The 25,413-nt window shown below is 58.4% G+C and overlaps 1 protein-coding gene across 1 annotated transcript in view; it reads right to left on the reverse strand.

Annotated features, from left to right (window-relative positions):
* Sdc3 (syndecan 3) overlaps positions 1–24,452 on the reverse strand; it is a 31,254-nt gene extending 6,802 nt beyond the window's left edge. The window contains exons 1-3 of the mRNA XM_021636381.2: positions 24,137–24,452; positions 2,194–2,311; positions 276–898 (exon numbers count right to left, since the gene is read on the reverse strand). Of these exons, the coding sequence (XP_021492056.1) occupies positions 276–898; positions 2,194–2,311; positions 24,137–24,271 (876 nt within the window). The 5' untranslated portion in view covers positions 24,272–24,452. The remainder of the gene's footprint in view (positions 1–275; positions 899–2,193; positions 2,312–24,136) is intronic.
* Positions 24,453–25,413: the final 961 nt, after the last annotated feature.

The raw sequence follows: 25,413 nt of genomic DNA on the forward strand, positions 1-25,413 counted from the left end.
CCAGCTGGTTGACAATCTTTTATTGCCGTTCTTGACATGACCTCTCAGCTAGGCTCACCCATCATTTCCCAAATCCACCTAATTGGTGTCTTGGCTCAACAGCAACCACAACCCAGCTGCCCTGGCTCTCTGACCTCCCCCTATCCCAACCAGAGGCTCCCACCCAGCACGCTCACCAAGGCTCCCCCTTGCCTGGCTCATCTCCTGTCACCTTCTGGGCCTTGCCCACCTCGGTCCACTCTGTACTAACTAGCACCCTCTCCCATTTTCCTCACCTGAGCCACCTCCGTGGGTCCAGGAGCAGTGGTCCCCAATGGCAGGGTACTTCTCTCAGTGACCTCAGGCTCCTGGGTGGTGACTGGCCGAGGAAGGGCTCGTGGCCGAGAGGTAGCTGTGTTGACCAGCCTAGGCGTCGGGGCCTCCGTGTCCAAGGTAGCCACAGTAGTGGGCGGTGAGGGTGCTGCTGGGGTAGTGGCCTGGGCTGTAGCAGCCGTGGTCATGGGGAGAGGCAGCAGGCCCTGGACGCCGGTGGTCCTTACGTCAGCAGTGGTGGCTGTGGCAGGAGGTGCTGCCGGAATGCTAGGGGCCGTGGTGGCTGCTGTGGCAGGTGCTGTGGCCATGGTAGGGGCCCCTGTGGTGGTGGCGGCAGTGGTAGGTGTGGTGGTGGACGTGGTGGTGGCCCTCTGGCTGGGCTCTTCCAGGATTTCTGTCACCTCTGTCACCAGCGGGGGACTGGTAACTGGTTCGGGGCTTGGGCGCTCAGAAAGGAGCTCCTCAAATGGGGTATCCACGGGCTGGACGGCGGTTGTGGGCACCACGGCAGGTGCCGTGGGCGCAGCCAGTGCCATGTCGGGGACGAACTGCATGGCAGTCTCAAGGCCGGACTCCTGCTCGAAGTCTGTAGGGGCGGGGAGAGCGAGAGCCCTGGGGAGTGGGTGCTCCTCCCCACCAGATCCCCAAGCAGGCACTGCCTTCCCAGCAGCACACCCCACCTCTCCAACCAATTTCCCCAGGAAAACAAGAGAGAAAGGAGGAGGTTTGGCCAGGTGAGCTAGCCCGTGCCTAGCCAAAATCCTTGAGGGGGCCATCGCTCCCAGGCAGCCTGCCCTGACTCTGACATCCCATCCTCCCTGAGTCCTAGCACCTGGTGACTGAAGCCTGTCTGGAATCCACTCAGGGCTACAGGAGAGCGAGGTCTGGCCTCTTGGGAAGGGCCAGACCCAAGGACATGCCCTGCACAGACTCAAGGCGGTGGGTGGTGACCCCGAGTCAGCCCACCTCCCAGACATGAGCAGAGCACCAGAGGGGGTGAGGCCTTCTTGCAGAGCACTTCCCAGGCCACATAGGTGACCCAGGGAGGGACAAGATAAGGAACGTGTAGGGAAGAGATGGGGGAATGAGGAGATGTGAGAGGCTACGGGAAGCCTGGCTCATTGAGGGCTTGAGTAGGCAGAGTGTGAGCCGGGAAGTGACACTTTAGAGGATGGCACCAGGTTAGTGAAACCCTTCAGCAGACCCTGGAGGGAGACTAGACACAGCTGGAGCAGCTGAGGCGTATGAGCCTGGGACAGTCTTGTCACAGACCCATCCCCTGGCTGGACTCATCTCAGCACGCTCTCTCAGTGACCAATTCCAAGGCCGCACTGACTTCCTGTCCCCACCTCTCAGGGCCTAGGCGAGGAAGGTCAGTTTCTCAGCCAATAGGAACACGGGGTCAGAAGTCACTCAGCTTCCTGGACACAAGGCTGGGGACAGAGCTCTTGGATCTACTATCACCCTCAAGGCAGACCCAGTAACCCAATCCCAGACTCCTGAAGCTCTCTGTGGCCCTACCCTCACCCTGAGTTTGGCCTCTGCTGATGGACCCAGGGGCCTGCTCCAGAGGCCATCCCTGCTGAGGATTTCCCATGGCCCACCACACCTAATTGGTGCCGAGCTGGGAACACTGAGTCACTGAGTAGCTGTTTCTTCGACCTGCCACGGCAGGCCCAGGCTGCACACACAGACCCAGGGACAAGAGTCCTGGGCTCCGGAGGCCTCCCTAGCCTACTCCCTGCCAAAAGGATGCTCTGCCCTCCTCCTTCCTGGGGTCTCGCTCTCCATACAGTGGCAGGACTCACTCAAGTGGCCTTAAAAGCTCCTGGGCTGGTGCGAGACAGGAGAGGCAGGCAGGGAGACTCAGGGATTACTTACAGCCAGAGCCCGACCCGGAGTAGAGGTAATCCAGTTCATCGTCAGGAAATGAGTCGTCATCTCCCGAACCCTCAAGGTCCACCGGCCTCTCGAAGTTCTCACTGCGCCAGCGTTGAGCCTAGGAGGGTGCAGACGCACGCAGGGCTAGGCACCGAGGGCATACAAGCCTACAGGCCCAAGAGACAGCAGGCGCGTTCACGGGCAAAGGGACCCATCTGTGCTACAGAGAGCTGGGTATAGGCAGGTAGCCACTTCCCCGCCTACCAAACGCCATGGTAGCAGTGCTCTCCCTTACCTGCAGGTTGCCACTAGGGACCACTTCTCCCCCCACCTCCACACCTGTAGCGATGGGAACCCCTACACTCCTGCAGGGCTCAGAGCACACAGTGAGGAGTCTGGAACCAAGGTTGCTTGCAAACACGGCAGGTTAGCTCCCTCACAGTCCCGAGAATGCCCCGGCACACGGCAGACTTGGCCCACTGTCAGTCACCTCTGTGTAAACAGCGCCCATCCCACGGACAGGATCCCACTGGGTCCTCCAGATGAGTGACTTCAGGTAGCAGGGACCAGCCCAACTCACAGGTGAGAAAACTTGAGGTTCCACTGCCCAGAGAGCTGGCAGTGAAATGAGGTTTGGGATCCAAATGGCACTGCAAACCGCCAAAGGCAGGAAAGTAGTTCTATAAGACAGACATGGGTGCTGGGGAGGCCGAGGGCCCAGGAGAGATGTGCTAGAGTAGGCAGGGAAAGGAGAAGAGCACTGTCCATGCTGAGCCAGCCCTGACGCTTCCCCTAACACAATGTAAGCTCCCGCCTGGCCTACCCCACAGGATCTGCAGGCCCAGGATCAGCACGGGCTCCAGCAGACCTCCCGTTCTAGGGATCCCCAGGCCTAGGAACCCTTCAGAGTCAGAACCTGGGAAGCCTCGAGCCGGAAGCACCGGCTCTAATTTATAAGCCCTCAGCTGGAACCAGCACTGTATGTAGATGTAAGTGGCCTGGATGCGCTGTGTACACTTCTTGCGATCCCCACCCTCAGAGCTTTGGGGGGAAGCTCCCGGGGTTAGGGTTTCAAGTCCAGGCCAGTTACATCTTACAGTTGAAATCCAGAAAGAAAGGCACCATAGGCGAAAGAAACTGAATACATCCCGGGGGTTGGTCAATGCAGCCGCCTCCCGAGGACTGGCCCAGCCTGCCCTGCAGGTACGCTGGCATCCTCCACAGCCCCCGGTCCCCCGTCTCTTCTCAGTAGTGCTGGTCTCTCTGCCTACCTCACCCATCCAATGCCCACCTCCTTCTTTTGAAGGGCATCCCACGCTCCTGATGCTTATGAGCAGTTTTGCTGTTTGGGGGCTGTTCCCGTTCACCATCTAGGAACGAGGTGCTCCGTGAAGAGGGCCAGCCTCATCTAGCAAGGTTCCCGGCACTGAGGAGGCTAAGGATGACAGATCTAGAGTTAGGAGACATGTTTATCTCCTGTGGTTGGCTAGAGGTGGGATGCAAAACCACCCGGCTGGTCACGGAGAACCCAGTGCCCAGGGGGTGGATTTCTCTTGGAAATCAATTCTTTTCCAGAGCAGTTTCACATGAGAATGAAAGCTGATTCCACCGATCAGGTAGTGCCTGGGCATCGGCTCCAGCTGGCAGTGGGGAGCCGTGGAAGAACTGTGAGCAGGGGAGTCACTGGACTGGCACAGGGCTAGATTTACACCCGGCCTCTCACACCCCTGCCACTCACAGGCCCTGCTAGAGTTCATGCAGAGCCAAAGAGAGACTCTTAGTCCTGGCTTCCTGCCCCCAGCCCCCAGCACCTGCTCCAGAGCCCCAGCCAAGCCAGCCAGGGCAGAGAGCCAGGAGGTACTCCTCATACAAAACATGCATGCACGCGCGCGCGCGCGCACGCACACACACACACACACACACACACACACACACACACACGTCTGGAATAATGAATTAATCAGTATTTACTTTCTACCCGTGAGTCACGGGATGAAACAATTAGTGTAATTGCCCCCGTGACTAATCACTGGGTCTTCCTCCTTCGTAGACATCCTAGGAACCCAGAGCAAGCCCATCACCACCCACCAGCTCCCAGCTCTGCCCAGCCCACACTCCCCAGGTTCTGGGCTGCGGGAGCCACACACATTTACAAGCTAGAGTCCCTTAGGGGCGTTGGACATCTGTCCCTCTCATTGTCCAGCCAGTAACCTAATGTCACACAGCACTAAGCAGGGATCTCTTTCTTTCCTTTGAGGCAGGCTTAGAAAGGAACATTCTAAGAGATCTGTCATTCCACAGACCCCAAAATAAGGGTTAACAGAGGAGCCAAAATGGGGGACTCCTCAAGGTTCCTCAGTGGCCAAAACGGGCTTGCATGAATCTAGAGACAGCTTTAAAGCCACAGAGACCCTGCAGGTGACACAGCCAGAGACACAGACACACACCAACACACACTCACCTCCAATCAGCATCGAAGGCAGCATACTGGCATGCCTTTGGGGGCATGCGAGAGAAGTTGGGGTGGGGTGTTCTGTGCAGCTCTGAGCTTAGAAAGGAGCATATAGCCTCTCATGAACCCATCAGCCAGCCACTCAGGTAGCACTCACCTAGATACTATTCATCCTGGCTCAGTAGCCATTGACATGACAACGGTTGCCGTGACAACCACATTCTCCATGCTAAGGACCAGGAGCTGCTCCCCACAGAGCTAGAGAGTGTGGGAGAGGGAGATGGTGAAGGATCAGAGGACAGCAGGGATGGAGAGGGGGAAGGCCATAGCCATAGCAGGCAGGGCTGGGGAGAAGGGGAGGTGAGAATGCTGGGGAGGGGAAAAATTCTCACATCTCAATTTAGCCTCACACTCATCAGGGGCTGCCGGGGAGAGGCAATCTCAGCGATTTCCTGAACATGCCTCCAGTGGGAGGGCAGCCAATAGCCCGGTAACCCTGAGGTCACCCTGTGCTTCTGAGGAGGAGGAGGCCTGCAGGAACTCTAGGGCTGTCGGTAGCTCAGCTCCCGGGGGACAGCCGAAAAAGTGAGGAGGTAACAACCTTCAAGCAGTGGAGAAAGCCTTAAATGTCACAAACTGAGGAGGGGAGCAAAAACAGCATCTCACCCCTGAACGGCATCTGCCTCTGCCTAACTTCACACACAATGAGCACAATTGTCCGTGTCACCCCCTGAAAGAATAGAGCCCCAGTGCCCTAGACCCTGTTGGCCTCTCTGTCTGGCCCTTCCCGTTGCTCTCCACAGAGGCAGCCTACAGCCCCCTGTGACTGAGCAGCCTGCAGGCACCCATGCCCCAGCAAGCAACAAAGAGGAGATACAGCCCAACGCATGCATGCACAAACTACACACCCCAACGTGCCCCCATGATACACCCATGCCCACGTACACACACAAGTATACAGTCCTTTGGATACACACTCAAGTACACACACACATACAGGCACACACACACACACACATGTAAACACACCCCAACACATACACGAACATACACCCCAGCAGACATATATATCCCAATGGACACACACCCTTCAACAGACGCCCTTATACACACATGCACACATAGACCCCAGTACACACATACACTTGTGTGCACACACACCTCAGTGCACACACACACCTGTACACACACTCCTTCACACAACCCAATGGACACAGCCTAAGGGCAGTATTGACAGACCTCACTGCCCATGCCCAATAGTATGAATGTCAGCACACACTTGTCCCAACCATGCCCACACCTTAGGGGACTCCTGAACAAATGACTCACCCCTACAGCTGCCCCACACAAACCTCAGCAGACTCGGGGCCATATGTGTCACAGCTCACCTCCATAACCAACATGGCTGCTGTGTGTGCAGACCTGCTCCCTAGGCCACAGGGCGCTCTTACATGCTGTACTGCCAGCTCCATTCAAACCCAAACATCATACCTTGAGTCCATTCCTTCAGGCTCGCACCCCAAGGCACCACCTGCCCTGGTCCAGCACACACGGTGAGAGGGAGTACCCTTGACATGTTTGCTGCCTTGTGAAGGTGAAAAGCCAGTTTCTGCCACTGGGAACCTGGGTACCAGGCCATCATCATCACGGTCCCCCCCTATTGGAGGGGAGAGGTTCTTATCCTCTGTCTACAGAGTCCGACAGCAAAGCTGGCCTACCACCGAGGCATGAGAGCCACCCTCATCCCGAGCCTTTCTCTCTGAGTGTTCCAGGCCACCCCACCTTCAGCCAGGACCCAGGGTTCCTACGGACGTGACCAGCACCATTTGCCCAGCCTGACACCCACCCCAGCACTCAGCCCCTACCTGTGCTTGCAGCACCACCTGCTCTCCAAGCTCGGCCTCAGTGGCTGAATCTGCTTCAGCACACACGCCCTCCCCATGGATGCCACAGCAGGCCCCTCCAGTCTCATAGGGACCCAACCTCGAGACTGCACAAACTCACGTACGCATGCACCTCCCTCAGCATCACCTTCATCTGGAGCCGACCCACAGCCTCAGCCCACAGCAACATACCCAGACCCCTCCCCAGGGATGTGAGGAATCTGACCCTGTGGTCAGCAGCCTCTCCTAGCCCGACCATTCACAGGCCCTTCTCCCCAGTGCCACAGCAGCTGTGGGGATTACTGGGCTCCTGCAGGCCACCCCATCTCCGCAGGCTCCCCAGCCAGGATCAGGCTAGATGAGGACTCATGTCAGACATGTCACCTCAGTCCACAGAAGCCACTGACCATGGCTCTGAGACACCGACATAGTCCCAAGGAACCCTCTCCACCTCCTTCCCCACCAGAACCTTCTAGAGAGACAGGGCAGTGCAGGGGCTGGTCCCTTGGTTTCTCATCCATGACATGGGATGGCAAGAGCAGGCATCTTGAGCCACTGGGAGGAGTGGCCAGGACCTGGCAAGTGATGAGCAGGACACAGGGTCAGCAGCCATTGACTGCCCAGTTATGTTCGTGTCTCCATGGTTTCAGAAGCGAAGCCACCGCCTCCTCCCGGAGGAGGCAGAGGACACTGCCGAAGCCCAGAGAGGTTGAGCGTCATTGCCAAAGCCACACAGAGAGCTAAAGAGAGAGGCTGGAGGAGGAGAGAGGCTGGGTGAGGTGCAGAAGCATTCAGACACATAAATTAGGTCAGCCGCCGGGGGCCGGGAGCCCAGCACCCTGTACCCTGCTAATCACGCTGTGAAAGCTAGAACAACATCAAGTGTAATTAATTCTCCCCCAGTCTCCTTCCCCTAATTAGCCAGACTGGGGCTCCACTGTCCTGGTGACCAGAGACAATGTGAACGGGGCTGGGAGCCCAGCATTCAGCTCTGACAGTCTTGGGTTCAAGTCAAGCTCTACTTATTTGCTGGGTGTCTCCGGGCAAGTTATGTAACGTCTCTGAGCCTATATTTGGCTAAACAGTGGCGATAATAATTTATGCCTCATAGGGCTGTTGTGAGGATCTAGTAAGTGCATATAAGGGGCATGAGCTGCCAGGTAGAGTGCTGGTGCCAGCTCATCTGCGGCTGGTCCCACGGCGTGCATTCCCACACCAGACCTCAATTTTTAAGTCTAAACTAGGCCTGAGAGATCCCAGTGTTCAGTTTCCTCTCTCAACAGATGCAGGGATGGGTGGGAGGGGAGGAGAGCAGATTAGCCTGACCAGCATCAGAGAGGGGGAGTGGCTTGTCTAAAGACCCACCGAGGTGATGGCTAGTTCCTAGACTGGAGGTCCCTGTGGGCTCCGTCCCCAAAGGCCCTCAGCCCTGTGAGAACTCAGCGCCTCTCATGCTCACCAGCTCCGCCAGGGAGACCCAGAGCCTCTCTGCAGGAATGTTGGTTGTGGCCAGGCTCTGGGCTGAAGGACGGCCAAGCCTGACAATGAGCGCATGGATACCTCAGGCCTGCCCCTTTCCACTCTTACTCCCCAGCTTCCCTTCTACCCACCCCACCCCCACAGCCAGAAAAAACACCCCCTGCCCCCTCCCCCACTGCCACCCTGTGTAGCACATCCCAGCCAGGAACTCCTCGGCAAAGAAAATCAAGATGGCAGCTGCATCCCTCCCCTACTGTGTATCAGAGGATAAGGGTGGGGGCGTGTCAGCAAAAGCTCCCTCCATCACCTTCCCTAGCTCCCTGGTGTCCCCCAAATCTCTACCCTACAGTGGTACTGACCCTCACCCCAGCCCAACAGTGACCAGGTTACATAAGTCTCTCCACTTCCAAACATGCTTCTCCTCCTCCCCCTTGGTAAAGGGATAGAGAGAGAGAGAGAGAGAGAGAGAGAGAGAGAGAGAGATAATTAAATAAATAACTAAATCTCAGGTTACAAAGCCCAGGTCAGGACCTCTCTAAGTTGGACCTTCCTACCCTTTTAGAGTTGGGGCCTCAAGAACAGGAGCCTCAGGGCAGTAGGACAGAAGGGGAACGGAAAGCACTGTTCATTCCCAACGATGGGAACCGTTAAATGAGTTAGTGTACATGGAATAGTATGAACCTGCCAACAGTTGTGTTTTCACACACCCGTGCTGCCTAACTGAGTCCCTAAAAGGTCTGAATATATCCCAGATTTTTGAAAACCACAAACTCCTTTTGGAAGAATATTCCAGCTTGAGAAAAAGTTGTTCACTAAAGGGACTGCTGGGTCCGTCTGCCCCTCAATGCCTGAGTGGCCCTGGACGGACACCAACTCTATCGGCCTGCCCTTCCAGACGAAACAAAGGCAGGATGGCTGCTCCGGGGCATCAGAAGGGAGGCTGGGCTTAGGACGTGTTGGCACTTAATACTATCACCAGCAAGTTCCAAGGGGAGGCTACTAAACATGGAGTCCAGCCAGCCTAGCAGAGCCTGCCACAAAAGGGACATCCCCAAGTTACATTCTGGAGAAGCCAAAGAGGCCAGCAGGCTATCTGGCCCGTCTCTGGTTTCCCAGTGCTTTGCATCAGGCTTTAAGAGCTGTCCATCCTTGACCCCACGCACACTTCCTAAGTAACCCCACAGCCTGCTGGTCAACGGCCTCCTCAGTCCTCCTCCTCTGTGGACACCCCCCCCACACACACACACACAACAGATACATACTATTGCAGCTGGCAGGCCTGGCTCCCCCTCCTCCCCCCCGTCCATCACCCTGAGCATGCTAGTCCAAGACACAGGCACCCACCCAGGAATGGGGTGCAGGCAGCCGCTCCATGACACACATTCTGTCTCCTGGGTTTGGATGAAGGACAATGACCAGCCCTGGAGAGCCAGGAAACGCCTCATTCCAGGCTGAGGCAACCCCCACAGGCCCATCCATCCCAGCCACCTGCTCGTGTATGTCCGTCACCCTTGAGACCACCCTGACACATTGCTCCTCGTTCCCAGCCCCAAGTCCTATAAAGGAGGACTGCCATGGAGTCCTCAGTCCTCCAGCCTCTGCCTAGACTTTCTCCCAGATCCCCCAGCTCCTGTCCTCAGGCCTCCGTGGCCTTTGCTAGGCTTGCTGGACCATGTTGGGTCACAGGGTCTTCTCACTTCATTTACAGACGCTAAGGCCGCTGACCACCAGTGTGTCCTGACAGGACTTGAACCCATGACTGAATCCTGTACCCAGAGAAGCCCTGAGCCTCCAGGAGTGCACACAGGCCCAGGGTAGTGGTACGATGCATCCTCTGGACAGTTTTCAGGAGGACACCTGTGTCATTCCATCCCTCACTATGAGGAGCACTCCCCATGGGCCTGGTTCTTTGGCTGCATACAGCCTAGGTTCCCCTCACAAACACCTCGCTGGCAGGGCCTTATCCTCACTCCGCACATGGGAGCCAGTGGTCAGAGAGATATAGCGCGTGGCCCCGAGACTCACAGCAATAGGTCTAAGATACGACACCGAATCTGGCGGAGCCCCACGAGCTTCCTACGGAACAGTGGCAGCTCCCCGTCTGCAGCCTGCCAGCCTATCTGCCCCCTTTGAGCTCACACACTAGGGCCCCAGGTCCCATCCTTCCTAAATCTGTCCCACGGGAGGAGGGCTGCTTCATTTCAGGGGACGAACGGTCCAGGCTCTGACGCTGTGAGCAGTGAAAGCCTCGGGAGCCACCATCCCCGTGCCCGGGTAGAAACTGGCACATACAGGATTCATATAAGACACCAAGGGAGGTCTGACTCAGCTCTCAGAGCCTGCCTAGGACCACACTTGTTCCCAGCCACCCTCAGCCTGATTCCTGGAAGACACATAGGTCATCCAAAGGAGCAGGGACTCAAGCTAGACGGAGCAAGGGCCAAATCCCAGCACTGCATCTCTGCAGCTGTGCAGCCCTGGACAGAAAGCCTACCTCTCTGAGCCGTGACTGCTTTGCTTTGCTTATGTAAGCTTAATAGCAGCATTGTCAGGGGATCCAACACCGCGGCCCCAGGAAGGAACTCCCTTCTCAGCCAGCTGCCCACCTGGACTTCCACCTCCCATCTGCAGACCCTGGTGCAGGGTAGAAGGCCATAAGAAGGGAAACACAGGACCCTGGGCACGGCAGGTGGCCAGTGGGCAGAGGCCTCCTCTCTTCACCTCACTCTCGGGCTGTGGGTCATCTGTCTCCTTCAGCTGTGCACCTCTACGTGCTAGGCCCTTGAAACAGCCCCTCAAGGGACAAGGTCACCCTGGGCTTTGAACCATGTCCACCGTACCACCCCATAGACCCCTGAGGGTCCACCGTGCTCAGAGGTCGGGAACAACCAGCTGATGAAGCTGGGGGGGGGAGGACCGAGAGGGCTCAGCTCATGAAGGGTGCTTGCTGCCAAGGCCGAAGACCTGGGTTCAAGTCCCAGAGCCCGCAGACTAACCCAGAGGTACCTCATGCTTGCCACGCAGAGCCCCGGGGGGCCCAACGGTCCTCCCATGTCTGACACCTGGCACCTTGAATGCACCTCCGCTCCTGATGGAGTCTCCACTAGACATAACAAAGGTCACCTGAACACCAGCCTGGTGACACAGGGACAGTGCATCTGGTAACGGAGATGTTCCCAAGTGACTTGTGTGCGCGCACAGCATGCGCCCCACGCTTCCAGACAGGACTCGGCATGACGGCTCAGCATTCAAACGCATCGTTCAGAAAGACGCACAGTCTGAACTTTATGAACTATTTGTTCATTAAAAAAAAACAAAACAAAACAAAACTGTTTGTTCTGGAATTTTCCATTTAGTATTGTCGCACTGTGGTTGACCGAGCATGGGGAGTAAAGCCGTGGGTATGAGAGACGGTCTGAACTCTGTGGCGCTTGAGTGTCACATCAGCACAACTTTGTAAGAAAGGCAGGCCGTACAACTGAGGCGAGGAGGCGAGGAGGACCTTCAGTCAGGTCACACAGCAAGGCCTGGCCTCAAATTCGGAATCTCCAGAGAACTTACCCTATACCCTTGCCTCATCTCAGCACTCCCGTCTGAGCAGCCCTTGCTAAGGGAAGCAGGGAAACAGGACCCAGCCAGGTCTCTCTGTGTTTGCGGGGCCACCGGCTCTCAAAGGGCTATGGGAGGGTGCAGGTGCTGCTCCCATCCTGAGAGGGACCCAGGGGAGAAGGCAACTCCCAGAGGGTCCTCGGGAGCCCTGCTGGCTGTCCTAACAACAGATACAGGGCCAGGGGGGGGCGCCAGAGGCTGGACACAGTCCATCTGTCCCCCTACCTTGTGACTGTCCAGTGTAGCTTCAAGGACAGACAGCCCTGTGGGCTCCAGGATCTGTGCCTCAGCCCTGCCCACCTCCATTTGGCTCCCAGGCCAAACCTCTACCAAGCCAGCAGCAGCTGCCAAGCCCCAGGCAGTTTCCGCTCTCTGCTCCCAGACGGAGGCGTCTGTCCCGAGGCCTGGCCCGGGCCCCATCTGCCTGCCTTTGTCTGGCAGCTTCTCAGCGTCCCCTCGGTGTCAGGGTGGAGAGAGCACGAAGAGCCCCATATGCCGTCTCTGCCCTCAGCAGCACCCCAAGATCCTTGGGCCCTTACAGGTCCTGCCCTCCACCTCAACCTGCCACACAGGCTTCCCACTGGGCCCTGCCTTCAAGGACCTTGGGTGATCTGGCCTCCACCCACCCTACAGCCCAAAGATAAAGATACCACATCCCCCCTACCAAGACATCCCCCCCCATACCCTTTCCTGGGTAATGAATAAGAGAGTGACGAAGGAATGAATAAATTGGAGAAAGAATAATTAAATGAGGAAGAAAACTGATGAGGAAGGGAATGAGTAAGAGAATGAATGGGTGAGGAGGATGAATGAATGAGAGGGGGAATGAGTGAATGAACGAGGGGACAAATGAATGAGTACCAGATGGTCTTGCCTGGGATCCAGCTTGGAAGAAGACAGTGTCAGTGACAGAGGGCCTGAGCTGCAAAAAGATGGCCACCGACCTGGATGTCAGCCAGTGGACTGTTGCCAGGACAGTCTTGTTCACTGAGCGTGGGATGGAGGCAGGGATGTCACCTCTGTGGTGGCTGAGACTCCTCCCACTGCCAACACACTGGCCCCAGCTTGAGGCTACCACCATAAGCTGGACAGCAGGCCGTGCAAGCCCTAATGCTTCCGTCAGTGGAATGGGGACTTTTCAGTTTACAGAGACAAAGGTAAAAAATGACCTGCTCAAGGACACCCAGCTGACAAGCAAAGGCCCAAGTCACAGCCCTGACCCCCAAGCCACCTCCATCTACCATCCGTAACACACACTGCTATCCATCCAAACCCGGCTATGGCTGACTGGGGTGGGAAGAAACAGGCGGGGCTCAGCCTGCACAGTCTTGGGCCCTGGGTAGTGTGGAGTGTTTCCTCCCACAGTGGGCCAGGACAGTCCCCTCAGAGCCACAGTCTGTGCCAATCCCCTCCCCAGAGGCACTCTCATATGCCTCACAGCCCAGCGGCCCACCAGGGGACCGTGCTCGGCACAGCAGCCCTGCAGCCGTGGCCTGGCCTGGCCCGCTCAGTGCCAGCTACTGCCCCGTTCTGCTGGTAACCGACAAAGCCCTATTCACCTCCAGAGCTTCCTGCTCAGACCTCCCCTCCACCTGGACATGTCCCAATCCTCGCTGTACCCATGCGCAGGACCCAAAACATGATGTCTCCTAGGCTGGGCTTCTTGTTCCTGCTTCGTCAGAGACGCTCCAGGATCAAAATCAGAGGGCCTCAGTGGTCAGGACTGAGCCTGCAGACAGGTAGGTAGGGAGATGCCCCTGCTGGCCTCTCTCTACTAGCTGTCCCTTTCCTGGGGGACGCACAGCCCTTCTCTCCACTCTCACGCTGTCAGCACCCAGAATTTATGAGTGGCACATAGAGCCAGCTCCCTGAGGGGCCGCAAGTTAGCTTTTTGGTGGATGAAAGTGAGGAACCCCTGGGAGCTGGGCAGGAGACAGGGCTCCCAGTGTCCCCTCTGCCCTTGCCTTAATCTCCCTAAGGAGGCCAGATGACCAGCTGCCCCTGGCCAGAGCTCCGGACCTTGGGATTAAGAACTGGATTAGGGACAGGCCTGTTCCCGTGAGCACAGTGCCAGCACTGTGGCTGAACCGCACCTAGCCAGAGCCAGAGGGCTCCCGGAAGCACGTAGGGACACTGTGTGCGCATGGCATGGAATCGGCTGTGGGTGTGGCTGCTGTGTGAGTCCAGGCCTGTTTCCGTGGGCACAGGGGGTCTTAGGAGTAATACGCGGGAGGAGGGCCCCTGCCGCCTGTGTCTAGGAAGTCACGAGCTGTCCCGTCTTCACGTGTGTGCCTGAATCGGCACATGTGCACCTGTAGGAAGGCATGTGCAGGCCTGGGTTGATGTTAGGCGTCTTCTGCTCCAGCTTTCCTGTCGAAGCGGGGTCCCTTGCTGAACCCAGAGCTCTGGAGTTTCGGGGGGCACGGCTAGGCAGCTTGTTCAAGGGACCCCATGATAGGTGAGCCACCACACTCATCTGGAGTTTCCCCGGATTCTAGGCATCCAGACTCGGGTCCTCACCTTTGCCCACCCAAAGCTTTGGCTACTGAGCTACCTGTCCAGCCTCCGTGCGCACACCTGACCCTCACGGCACTGACGCAGCATCTCCCAGCTTCCTCCACCGAAACCCATCCGCAGCCGCCAGGTTGGGGGTGGGCATGAGCAGCTGGGGAAGGGGGCAAGGCAGTCTTTGGGGACTCTTGATCTCTAGAGCGGAAGTCACAGTCCACTCGTGCTGCTCCAGGCTCCTAAGCGTCAGCTTAGACACCTGGCAAGACCCCCACACACCTGGAGGCAGATGACCCGGTCGCTCAGCGGAGTCTAAGTCCTGACAGAAACATGACAGTTAACAGCAGGCGAGAAAGGGTCGCCCAGGTGCCATCGCAGCGTCCATGCCAGATCTAAAAGGGTTTCCCCGCTTCATGTAAGAACCCGATTCCACAAGCTCCCCCGCTCCCAGAGAGTAAAAAACTCTGACCACCAAGACCAGGGTCTCCTGTCCTCAGAGCAGCTTTGGCCTCAAATTCCTCGTGGGTTAGGGGGAGAGATAACCAGGAGGCGAGGACTCCCAAAGGGATGTCTATCCCGGCTCTAGCCAGACTCTGTCCCTCCTCCAAGAATCAAAATCTCGAGTCCCTACTGAGTCAGGGCTGGGGCCGGGAGAGGTCCCAAACAGCCAGGGAGGGAGGGACAGCCTCAGGAAATCAGAGTAGGAGAGAGAGAAAACAGGGAGGGGGGAAGAGCAAAGGTGGAGGGGGGAAGAGGGCAGAAGGGAGACACTTCAGGAAACCCAGCCCCCAGGGCCCGCTTTCACGGAGTCAAAGCACCCCTCCACACACCTCCACACCTGGCTGCCCCTAAGCTCAGGCGCTGTGGCGACGTGTCCCCAGTGTCACTCCACTTCCCTCTTCTCCCTGAGCTGGGGGGGGGGGGGGGTCATACAAGGAAGGGCCAGCGAGAAGAGACAAGGCGTTACAGTCGAGGAGAACCAGAAATAGATCAAAATGAGGATGTGTGAAAACGGGGAAAAAGAAACAATGCAGCGATGTCAGACCCTGGAAAACGAAAGAAAGTGGATGTGTGAGTTGGGCAGGGAGATGATGTAATGGGAAGGGAAGGGGGGGTAGCAGCTGTAACAGTGTATCCAAGACAGGGCTCCCCCAGAGGAGAGGTAACAATGTAACCCTGTGGGGAGCCAGACAAGATGAAGCAACCAGGCAGGATGGGGCTTGGCAGAGAATCTTAATGTTCAGAAGAGCAAGGCCTGGGAATCTAGAAAAGTTAGGACAGAGAGAGACGGCTCTCTCTGTGTTTGGCAGCTAGGAAGAAGGGCCACCTGGGCTGGGCTTTGAAGCATGAGTAGAAGTTCACTGGAGAGGAGAGAGAGAGATTATACACAGGTGTGAAAAAGTCAGACAATGGGCGGCTCGAGGGTCTTGGGTGGGGCGGTGTGCAGGGTGTACAGGGCAGAGGAACCAGTGTGAAGCCGTGCATGACGAAAATGGATGTGGCACAGATACAGGACACAAGAGCATCTGGGGCAGCTAGAGGAGGCTTCTTGAGAGAACCAAGTGGAACCAAGCTTGCATTCTGGGTAAAATGGAGACAGATAAAAGACAGAACCTGGCGTAGGGTCTGGAGGCCAGGTTCTTGATCTCAGCTCGGTCATCAAGTTGCCTTTACGTTGGGTCCTCTGCCGCCACCAGCTCCCTCCCCCCAAAGCCTGGGTTAGCTTCAGCAGGGACAATGGTGACAGAACTGTCCTCATCATCAAAGTCAAGGAGGGTCTGGCCTGGGCCAGAAGCCAGCAGCCACACAAGTTCACGGATCCAGCAAGCAGCTTGCCTTAACTCAGTCTTCATGCACCACGAGACCCCACAACCACTCTGCTGCTGACGGTTCATGTAAGAGATGGGACACTAGCCCGGGACTGCATGGGTTCGAATCCCAACTCAGCCCTAACTGGCTCTGTCTGTGACTGCACAAATTACTCGATCTCTCTGTTTCTATCACGTTTATGAAACCGAGATAATACCAGGTTCTTCCTCACAGGGCTGAGCGAGTTTTCCTGTGTGAGGTTTGGTACCCAGCCCCATCTTGGGCCACAGGCCACACCCTCGGCTGCAGGGGGGAACAGAGGTCTCACTTCGCTGTGGTTCACGTTGTGAGCTGGGCAGAGTCTGGAGTCTTCCACACAGGCCCTGGAGTGGCGGTGGGGCTGGAGCTAACCACTTACCCCCAGGATGTGCTGAGTCCCAGAGCCAGGGACCTGGAGTGGCCAGCCAGTACAGCCACACGCTTAGCAAACAGGGGCAAAGAAACACCCTCCATCCCAGAGAGAGGCGTGCTCCCCTTCCCTACAAGGTGCTCCTCCCCTGAGGGCAGCCCCGCTGTTTTTCTACACAGCTCAGTCTTCCAGTAGACCAGGGCCCTTCCTGCTTATGTGCCTCTGTCTACTCTGGCCTCTCTGTCATCCTTCAAGGGCCGGAACCAAGAACACTTCCTTCACAAGCCCTCCCTCGACCTCCAGAGTCAGAGCAACACCTCATGTCCCTGACTCCTTCCTTCTCCATGCTGGAGCTTCATAAGGTCAGGAGCCTAACACCAATCGGCTCACAGGTCAGATGGGGGCTGTGGGAACTGGCAGGTCCCAGCAGGCAAGGACAAGCACCCAGTACCAGACTCCCCACCCAGGGTTCCTCCTCTATCTTAGAAATCTTACTCAGCACCCAGACTCTGGGTGGCCTGGGTGTGAGTGATCATGTCCCCAGGGTCAGAGAGAGACCAGGAAGGAAAGAGACTCCCACCCAGGCCCAAGAGGAACCATGAACAGGGCACGTGAAGGGTGTGAGACACTTGAGGTCAGGCTCTGTCCTCAGCAGTGGTTACCGGCAGGCCTAGATCACGTCATCCAATGGCCCCATTGCACAGATGGCTCCCTTTCCTTGAATGAGTTGCTAGAGCAGTCACCTCTGAGCCCAGGCAATCTTAGAGGAAGTTGGTGCTAAAAATAAAACCTGCCACCCTTGTAACAAGTGACTGCTGAGCCAGCTCTGCCTCCCAAAACCTCACGAGCCAGGGGCCACCGGGCCCTTGACACACAAGGGGGGACCCTTCCAGTGGCAGAGCTGGGCTCGCCCTCAGTGGGTGAGAGTGGCCTCTGGACCCACCTCTACTAATCTCACACCCACCCGTAGCCATCTGCAGCCGGGCAGCTCGGCTGTTCAGGGGCTGCATAAGCCCCGAGCATGGAGTAGGCACCCAATAAAGACTGCTGCACCAACTGGGCAGTCCACCATCAGGATCCAGGTGCCATGCCCAAACCTTTACCACCATGTGCTCTACTCGGTGGCCCGGTGCCCCGGGCAAGCACTTGGAAGAATTCGTAGTACGATATCTGCCTTGGCATGCCGTTTGCTGCCCAGACCTCAGGGTTCCACGTGTAAGCTACGGTGACACAACATCCTGCAGGCCGCGCTGGGGACCCAACGGTGCCTCGTGTCTAGCAGAACCCTGTATGTTCTGACCACGGTCCCTGCGGTGGTCAGCCCCGCTGTCTGCCTCCACCTTTCTGACAGGAGGCACCTGGAAGGCAGGAAGCGGCTGGGATTCGGATGCAAGCACCGCACCCCAGCTGGGGCAGTGACAAGAGTCAGGAGAAGAGGGTAGATGGACGCTCACAGCTGCCACTCCCTGGAATAGTGAGCCAGGCGTGGGCTCCACCAGGTACCCAGAGCAGAGGCCAACAGCACTCCCTGCTCCCGGGATTCCTCAGCTGTCCCAGACCTGAAGCTGGAGAGAGGGGGGCACTAACGAACCATCACAAGCCCCCTCCCCCTGCCTGTTTGGTGTGGGCCATCGGCGAGGGAACTGGCAGTCAGCCAGCTGCATGCTTCTACAGACTTTCTTGGCTTCTCTGTGACTCTTGCAGCCTGGCTAGGAGCTGAGGTGGGCACAGGGTTTGGGGGTCCAGCAGGCAAGGACAGGATGCAGGATGCTCCGGAGCTCTAGGGCTCAGCACACCCCCCAAAGGTGTGGTGACAGCTTTAGCCACGCAGGGCAGAGCTCCAGAGTAGGCAGCCCAGCTGAGCGCAGACTCTGCGTCCTCCCGGCCGTGTGGGCCCTGACGGGAATCTGGCCATCCCAGAGCCTTGTAAGTGAGACAGTGCTGCCTACCAGTCTCCCAGAGACGCTGGAAAGCTCAGCAAGCCACCTCTGACTGCAGAATGAACTACCATGTTTGGGCAAGGCCCGGGCCGTCTGCAGAGGGGCACTGGCTGAGGGTGACCAACTCTGCAACCCCCCACCCCCAACTCCAAGGTCCCTTCCTAAACATGCTGACCCAGTCCTGGGAGACGGACAGAACACAGCCAAGAACTCTGAGCTGAAGGACTGTGGGTGTGTGGGCCGCGGCTGCTCGGATTCCACAAACACCACCCTGCCCGGGGACTTGCACACAGGCAACTTGATCTTCCGGGTTCCAGGAGTGCCAAGGCCTTGGGGTCTCAGCAGTAGATGGGTCTGCCCACCTCCGGCCTGCACTGCAGAGGACAGAATTCCCAGCAGCTCAGCCTCATCTGGCCTAAATCCAGCCAGCTGCAATTGGGAGTCCCAGCCCAACCAAGGTCTCCTACTCAGGGCCCAGGGCTCTGCTTCAAACCTGGCTCCCACACTCTGCAAGGAAATTCTGGCCCTGTTTCCAGACAGCAGCTCCTTCGTAAGAACAAGAGGGCAAGGGAAAAAAAAAAAAAGAAAGAAAGAAAGAAAGAAAAAGAAAAAGAAAGAAAGAAAGCAAAAGCCTGGGCAGCTAAAAGCAAGAAGCTAATCTACCACTCCCAGCTCACCCCGTCACTCCACATCCGAACTCCCAAGTTATAAAGAGACTCAGAGAGGTTGGGCGAACGCACCCAGGTTACACAGCAAGAAACTGGAAACAGCAGGATTTCAGATTTCAGCCCTCACCCGTTGGCTCTGAGGTCTCTGCTCTTCTGTTTCAAGTTCACCTTCAGATTCAGAGGACCCCCAAACAGACAGAACACCAAGGTCTGGGTGGGAGGACAAGCTACCACAACTCCAGCAGTTGGTAGGAAAGGCAGCCTGGAGGCCCTGGCCCACCACCCTCAGCAACCAGGTGGGAAAGGTGCTAAATCATTTGTCAGGATCCCCTTAGCCCCTCTCCCACAGCTGCCCCCCCCCCAGCCATGGCTGCTCAGAAAGCCCCTCTGTAAATCACCGCTTCCTGTTTGGTCCTCAGACCAGGTCTGGTCTGCGGAGTGGGGGAGGGGAAGGGCCACCCCTCTGGCTAGGGGCCTGCTCTGCAGTGAGGGGCCGGAAGTGAAGGCTCGGAGCCAAGGCAAGTGGAGTGAGGCAGTCCATAGGGCCAACGTTCCCAGGACATTTTGTGGGACAGCGATCTGAAGGATCCAGGTGGTCACCAGCCCAGGCCTTGCTCTGTTCAGTGTGGGAGCCGGGGGTGGGGGGTGGAAACGAGGAGCCAGCCCCTAGGCAGTGCCCAGCTTGGTCATCCTGCCCCCAGACACAAAATCACAGGGCTGCACGAAGCTGGGCCGGAGCCCAGAGCCACAACCTCACTGTCCTGGCCAGACTTGGTGGTGACATTGTCACCACAGACCCGCCCCGTGCAGCCCCCTGCCGCCTCCCAGTCCGTGACCTAAGGCTTGGACAGGGCAAGTCTCTGCCCACCACACCAGCTGCTCCCACCACACCAGAGCTGAGCCTCCGGCCCGGCTGCATGCTCATCTGTGCTTCTACCTGTGCTCAGTTCCCACCGCCCAGAGCAGCCTCAGGCGACCCAGAAGCTCCGGGCTGTCAAGGAAGTACTGTGACACCCCCCAATCCAGCCCCATCTCCTCTGGGACCTCGTGAGTTACTCCTCTCTGCTGCCAGGACAGAGAGAGAGAGAGGGTCAGCGAGGTGGTGCTCGGAAAGAAAGGCTGAGGCAAGGATCCGGGCTTTTAATGGCTTTCTAGGGGTGGAAAGTGGAGGAGGGGTGCCAGGGCAGGGCTGTCTCAAGCTGCAGACATACCCAGGGGATGTGGATATGGGTCTCTAGGCCCTCATCACCCCAGATTCCACACACCCAACACAGCCCCTGGAGCTGGACACAGCTTTTTATTTTTATTTATTTATTTTTGGGAGACAAAGTTTCTCTGTGTAGCCCTGGCTGTCCTGGAACTCACTCTGTAGACCAGGCTGGCCTCAGACTCAGAGCTCCACCTGTCTCTGCCTCCCCAGTGCTGGGATGAAAGGTGTGTGACACCACCACCCTGGCTTTGTACACATCTTTTTTCAACAGCCTTTTCACAAACTTCCCCCAGCCTGTCCCCAGCCACCCTTAGAGTCGCCCCTTCGAAGGTGACAGGGACCTGTGAATCGATCCTTTCCCATCAGCTTGCTACAACACCCAGGACTACAGGAGAGTTAAATGGAAGCGGGATAAGACTGGGCACCCACCAAATAGCCAAGAGCGGATGAGGTGGCGCTTGCCTATCATCCCAACCGTCAGGAGGCTGAGGCAGGAAAAACCACAAGTTCAAGGGCTAGCCTGGGCTATAGAGTGAGTTTTGGTCTCAAAAATTATTTTAATAAGCGGGGTGCTGGTAGTGCACACCTTTAATCCCAGCGCTTGAGAGGCAGAGGCAGGCGGATCTCTGAGTTCGAGGCCAGCTTGGTCTACAGAGTGAGTTCCAGGATAGCCAGGGCTACACAGAGATACCCTGTCTCAACTGCTTCACCCCCCAAAAAAAAATAATAAATACATAACTTGGGGGATAAGGAGGCTGCAGAGAGGTGAAGTAAAGTACCTAAGCTCATGCAGCTTGGGGGCATACATCAGGACTGGGTGCCAGCCTGGCCCCAGCTCAAAACCCAGTTTCTGGCTATGTGACCAAGCGTCTCTGTGGCTCACTTCCTCATCTGTAAAACAGGGATCCTGGTCACTTCTAAGCCTGCCCTGTGCACATCCTCCACTCAGTCACATCACCGGGGGCAGGGCATCAGAGCTGTGGCTAGCCTTCAGCCTGGAACTGTGGCGCCTACCTGGAGTCCTCCTCAGCCAGTCCCCAGCCCTCTCCCCAGGCAGCTCTGGGGGAGGGGGCCAATTTCCAGGAGCCTTCCTTCTCCCAGAGGAAGCAGGTGGTCCTGCCCACGCAGCCCAGCCACAGCTGTCCGGCTTTAGAAGGCTGGTTCTGCTCCCAGAGAGCAGGAGGCTTCAGGACCAATCCCACAGCCCCGGAAACCGGACCCTGTTCCTATAGGTAATGATGGCCTTCAGCTTAGCTCAGAAGGCCTCCTCCTCCAGGAAGCCAAGAGGCTCCCTCCAAGAAGAGCCATCTCCAGAGAAAAGGCAGTATATTCCAGCTCCTGGGCGGGGGAGGGGTGTGTGTGCTGACCTGTCACTGTCTAATGCATGGAGAGGGTCTTAAGATGGATGAGAGCCTTGCCCAGATCACACATCTACCCCTGGTGCCCAGCAGCCAGTGAAGGCATCAGGAGTCTGGGTTATGGTGCCTCTGAATTTCTTTGCTCACTAAGGCGCCTGGCCTGGAACAGCCCAAGAGTCCCAGTCTTGTACTTCTATAGTGTGGGCCAAAGCTTACCAGAGCAGCCTGGAAGGGCAAGAGGGAAGGGTTCCAAGCAGCCACCTGCTAGCATGACTCTCACCTTCCCAAACACACTGACAAAGAAAGTGCCTCACGTCTGCCATCCCAGCACTTGGGAGGTAGAAGCAGGAGGGTGGGGAGTTTGACACCATCCTTGCCTATGTAGCAAGGCTGAGGCTAGCCTGAGCTACGTGAGAGCCTGCCCCACCCCCTAGAAAAAGGAATCCACGTGTCCACGTGTCCACGTGTACCAAGCGCTATGCTTTCAAAGTCACACAGCCACGTTGAAAACCCACTGCTGGGAGCAGACTGAATGGCATCTATGGTCACAGACGTGGACCTTAAAAGGACATTCTCCAAAGGCTATAATTTCTAGCGTCCCCACACTCCATGCCACTCTGGGAATCGCTTGAGCAGAGCAGCTGAGGTGGCCTGAGGTCCTCGGAGCCCCTAGGCATCCAGTCCCTCAGGACTGAAGCCCCAAATCTGTAGGTCAGGACACACCCCCAGCCCGCCCCGCCACAGCCTGGATGAAACCAGCTTTCTCCTCCCTAGAGCCCCACGCCCCCTGTCCCTTGCCCTGCCAGATCAGCAAGAAGAGCCAGGGTCATCCTGTTCCTCCCCTCCTGAGCCATCCACTGTCAGTCCCTGACTGTCCTCAGAAGCCCCCACCAGAGGCCATTCCTGGGCTTCTGGTCTAACCTCAGTCCATTCTGAGGACACACCCTCTCCTTTGGTGTGGCATCCCCCAACAACCCAGCACCCTTTAACCCTTAGCTTCCCGGGCCAGGTAACTGGGTAGAGCCCTTCCTCAGCAGCCCCAGCCCCTCCCCGGGAGGACAGCAGGCCTACAGAGAGGACATCTCCGAGTCCCACCCCCGCCACAGCCCCTCCCCAGCCAAGCCCACCACCCGGGAACATCCCTCAGCACTAGTCTGAACCACCCCGGACCCACTTTGCCCTCACACCTGTCTGGCTGAGGACCTACTATGTGCTGTGTGTCATCCCCCCCCCATCTCCCTGGATCCTTTTCCTATTGGTAGAGTTTGTATTATCAGTCTTTTTCCCTGTCTGGAGACAGTAGCCTCCCTGTAACAGCCGTTTGTCCTGAGCCCTTTGCACTCACACCAAAACACCCTCAAAGGTGCCTCCGTGTCCACTCTTCCTCAAGGGAGGGCATCCTTAGGAAAAACCGAAGAGGAGTGGCCAGCTGGCGGGGCCTCCCGGTGAGTGGGTGGTGGTCACTGGACTTTGAAAGCAGGTCTTTGAGGTCAAGGGTAATTTTTTCTACTGTTGCTGAGAAGCAGGTCCACTGGCAGTGTGGGCAGGGCTGCCTTTCTCGCAGGGACCTTCCCCTTTTCCCAGAAAGACAAGGCATGGACCCCCACCCCACCCCGGCACTATCCTGGGGTCACCCTCCTCCTCAAAGCTAGCACCTGCCTGCCTCCCTACAACCTGGTCACCGTGCTCAGGAGAGAAGGGGCGTGCCGGCCAGCCTGGGCTCTGGTGGCCATCTGAGAGGGTCGGGGCAGCCATTGCTCCTGGAGTCAACCATGGGGGCAGGACCTAGAGTCCCCGGCTCACCCAGCCCACCTCTAGACACCTGTCAACTCAGAACTCACTTGGGACCTGGCTTCCTCGGAGCAGCAGCGACCCGCCTCACCCACCTGCAGGACCCCTCCTGCTCCGCTAATGCGTCCAGGACCAAGTTCAAACCCGGAGCCACTTCAGTCTCTCAAAGGGACAGGCAGGCAGGGGTCACCTCGTCCACACCCCTGGCAGCGCGCACACCCGTGTCTCCCGGGGTGGGAGCCGCGCCAGGCCAGCCACCGACACACACCTGCACGCACACGCGCGTGCTCTCTCTCACACGCTCCCAGGGGTCAAAGCACACACCCCCTCACCCCGGCAGGCCCTCAGCCACGGACGTGGTGGCACAGGGGCGGGCGTGCACAATGGGTCACCCTAGTGTGGAGGAGCAGGACGCCGGCGACAACCCGGCCAGATGGACACAGCCTTCCCGAGCCCACACCCACAGGTGCCCACGCACCCTTCCCGGAGGCGGACACACGCGCGCGCACACACAGGGTCACCCTCATTCACCCCCCACCCCGCGCGGGTCACCTTCATCCACTCACCTCCCCCTCCCTCTCGGGAGTCCCCACGGCCCCCCGCTGGCGGCTGGGGGGTGGGGTGGGATGGGGGCGGGGAGGAGGAGACCCCAGCGGATCCGGGACCGACGCACACGCTTGCCGGCGGGGAGGGGATCCCCCACCCCCCGGGAGAGCCGGACACACCCAGCGCGGGGCGCGCGGCGTGGGGGTCCGGCCACGCGGGAGACCCTCGGGGGTGGGGGGGACACGCGGGAGACACCCCCCCGGGGGACCCTCGTCACTCACCCCCGCAGCGCGGCCGGCCAGCAGCAGCAGCAGCAGCGGCGGCAGCAGCAGCCCGCGGGCCCCGGGCGCGTGGGTGGCGGTGCCCACGCGCGGCCGGTGTGCGGCCCCGCGGCGGCGCGGCGGCCCCGGCTTCATGGCGGCCTTTGTTCGCGGCGCGGGCTGCGCGGGACCTGCGCTCGGCTCCTCGGGCCCTCCGGCTCCGCCTCGCTCGCTCCTCTCCCTCGCTCTCTCCCTCGCTCGCTCTCTCGCTCGCTCGCGGCTCCGCGCCCACAGCGGCCGCGCCCGCAGGAAGCGTCGCCGCCGCCGCCGCCGCCGCAGCCGCCGCCACCGCCGCCCCCCCGAGCGGGCGGGGCGAGCAGGAGGGCGGGGCCGCGGCGACAGCGGCACGAGACACCGGCCCCCCCCCCACACACACACACCCTGGCCTCAGTTTCCCCTGGTGCGGTGGGGCCGAGGGATGCTGACGCCTGCTCCTCCCCCCCAACACACAACACCCCAACCCCGGCTGTGTCCGAGGACAGCCGGGCCTGGGGTCCCCCTGGTCCCCCTGAGTCTCTCCTGTGCCTGTCTCTGTCTAGAGAGAGGCTGACTTCAGCCCCTGCCCCCCTCCTCCCCCCCAGCCCAGGAAACAGGGTCTTGGGGCAGCTACAGTCAGCTCCACTCCTATTCGTGTTTTTCATTCAATTGCACCAAGGAGCCTCCGGGGAGCTGGAAAGGGTAGGCGTTGGCTGGGTGGCACATGACCCAACCGGGACCCCCATGAGGTCCATGTGATCAGCGTTTCCCCTTTGACCCGGGGCCTTGCCACGCACAGGCCCTTTGAAAGAAATCCAGGGCATGAAGCCCTGAGCACCATATAAGGCGGAGTGTGAGGTGGGTTCCCCAGCCGGAGGGAGAGCCTGGGCACCGCCGGTGTGCAGGGCCCGCCTGGCTGCCCTCGGTAGGCGTCCTGAGCAGAGGGGGCTGCCCTCGCTGTGGGTTACAGATCGCTAGGAAAGAGCCCAGCCTGGCCAGTGAATGCCTGTAACCCCGGCGCTCAGCGCTCAGGAGGCTGAGGCAGGGGGATCTCAAGTTCAAGGCCAGCCTGGGCTACATATACCAAGCCCCAGAAATAAAAGGGGGAGGGGAAGCTGGAGAGGTGGGTCGGCAGTTACGAGTGCATTTTCCTTGAGGATGTAAGTTTTGTTCCCGGGGAACCAACTTCAGGAGAGCAGCTACCTGCTGCTCCAGCTCCTGGAGATCCAATACCGTTAGCCACACACACACACACACACACG

Source organism: Meriones unguiculatus, chromosome 3 (assembly GCF_030254825.1).
Source record: "Meriones unguiculatus strain TT.TT164.6M chromosome 3, Bangor_MerUng_6.1, whole genome shotgun sequence".
Classification (NCBI taxonomy): Eukaryota; Metazoa; Chordata; class Mammalia; order Rodentia; family Muridae; genus Meriones; species Meriones unguiculatus.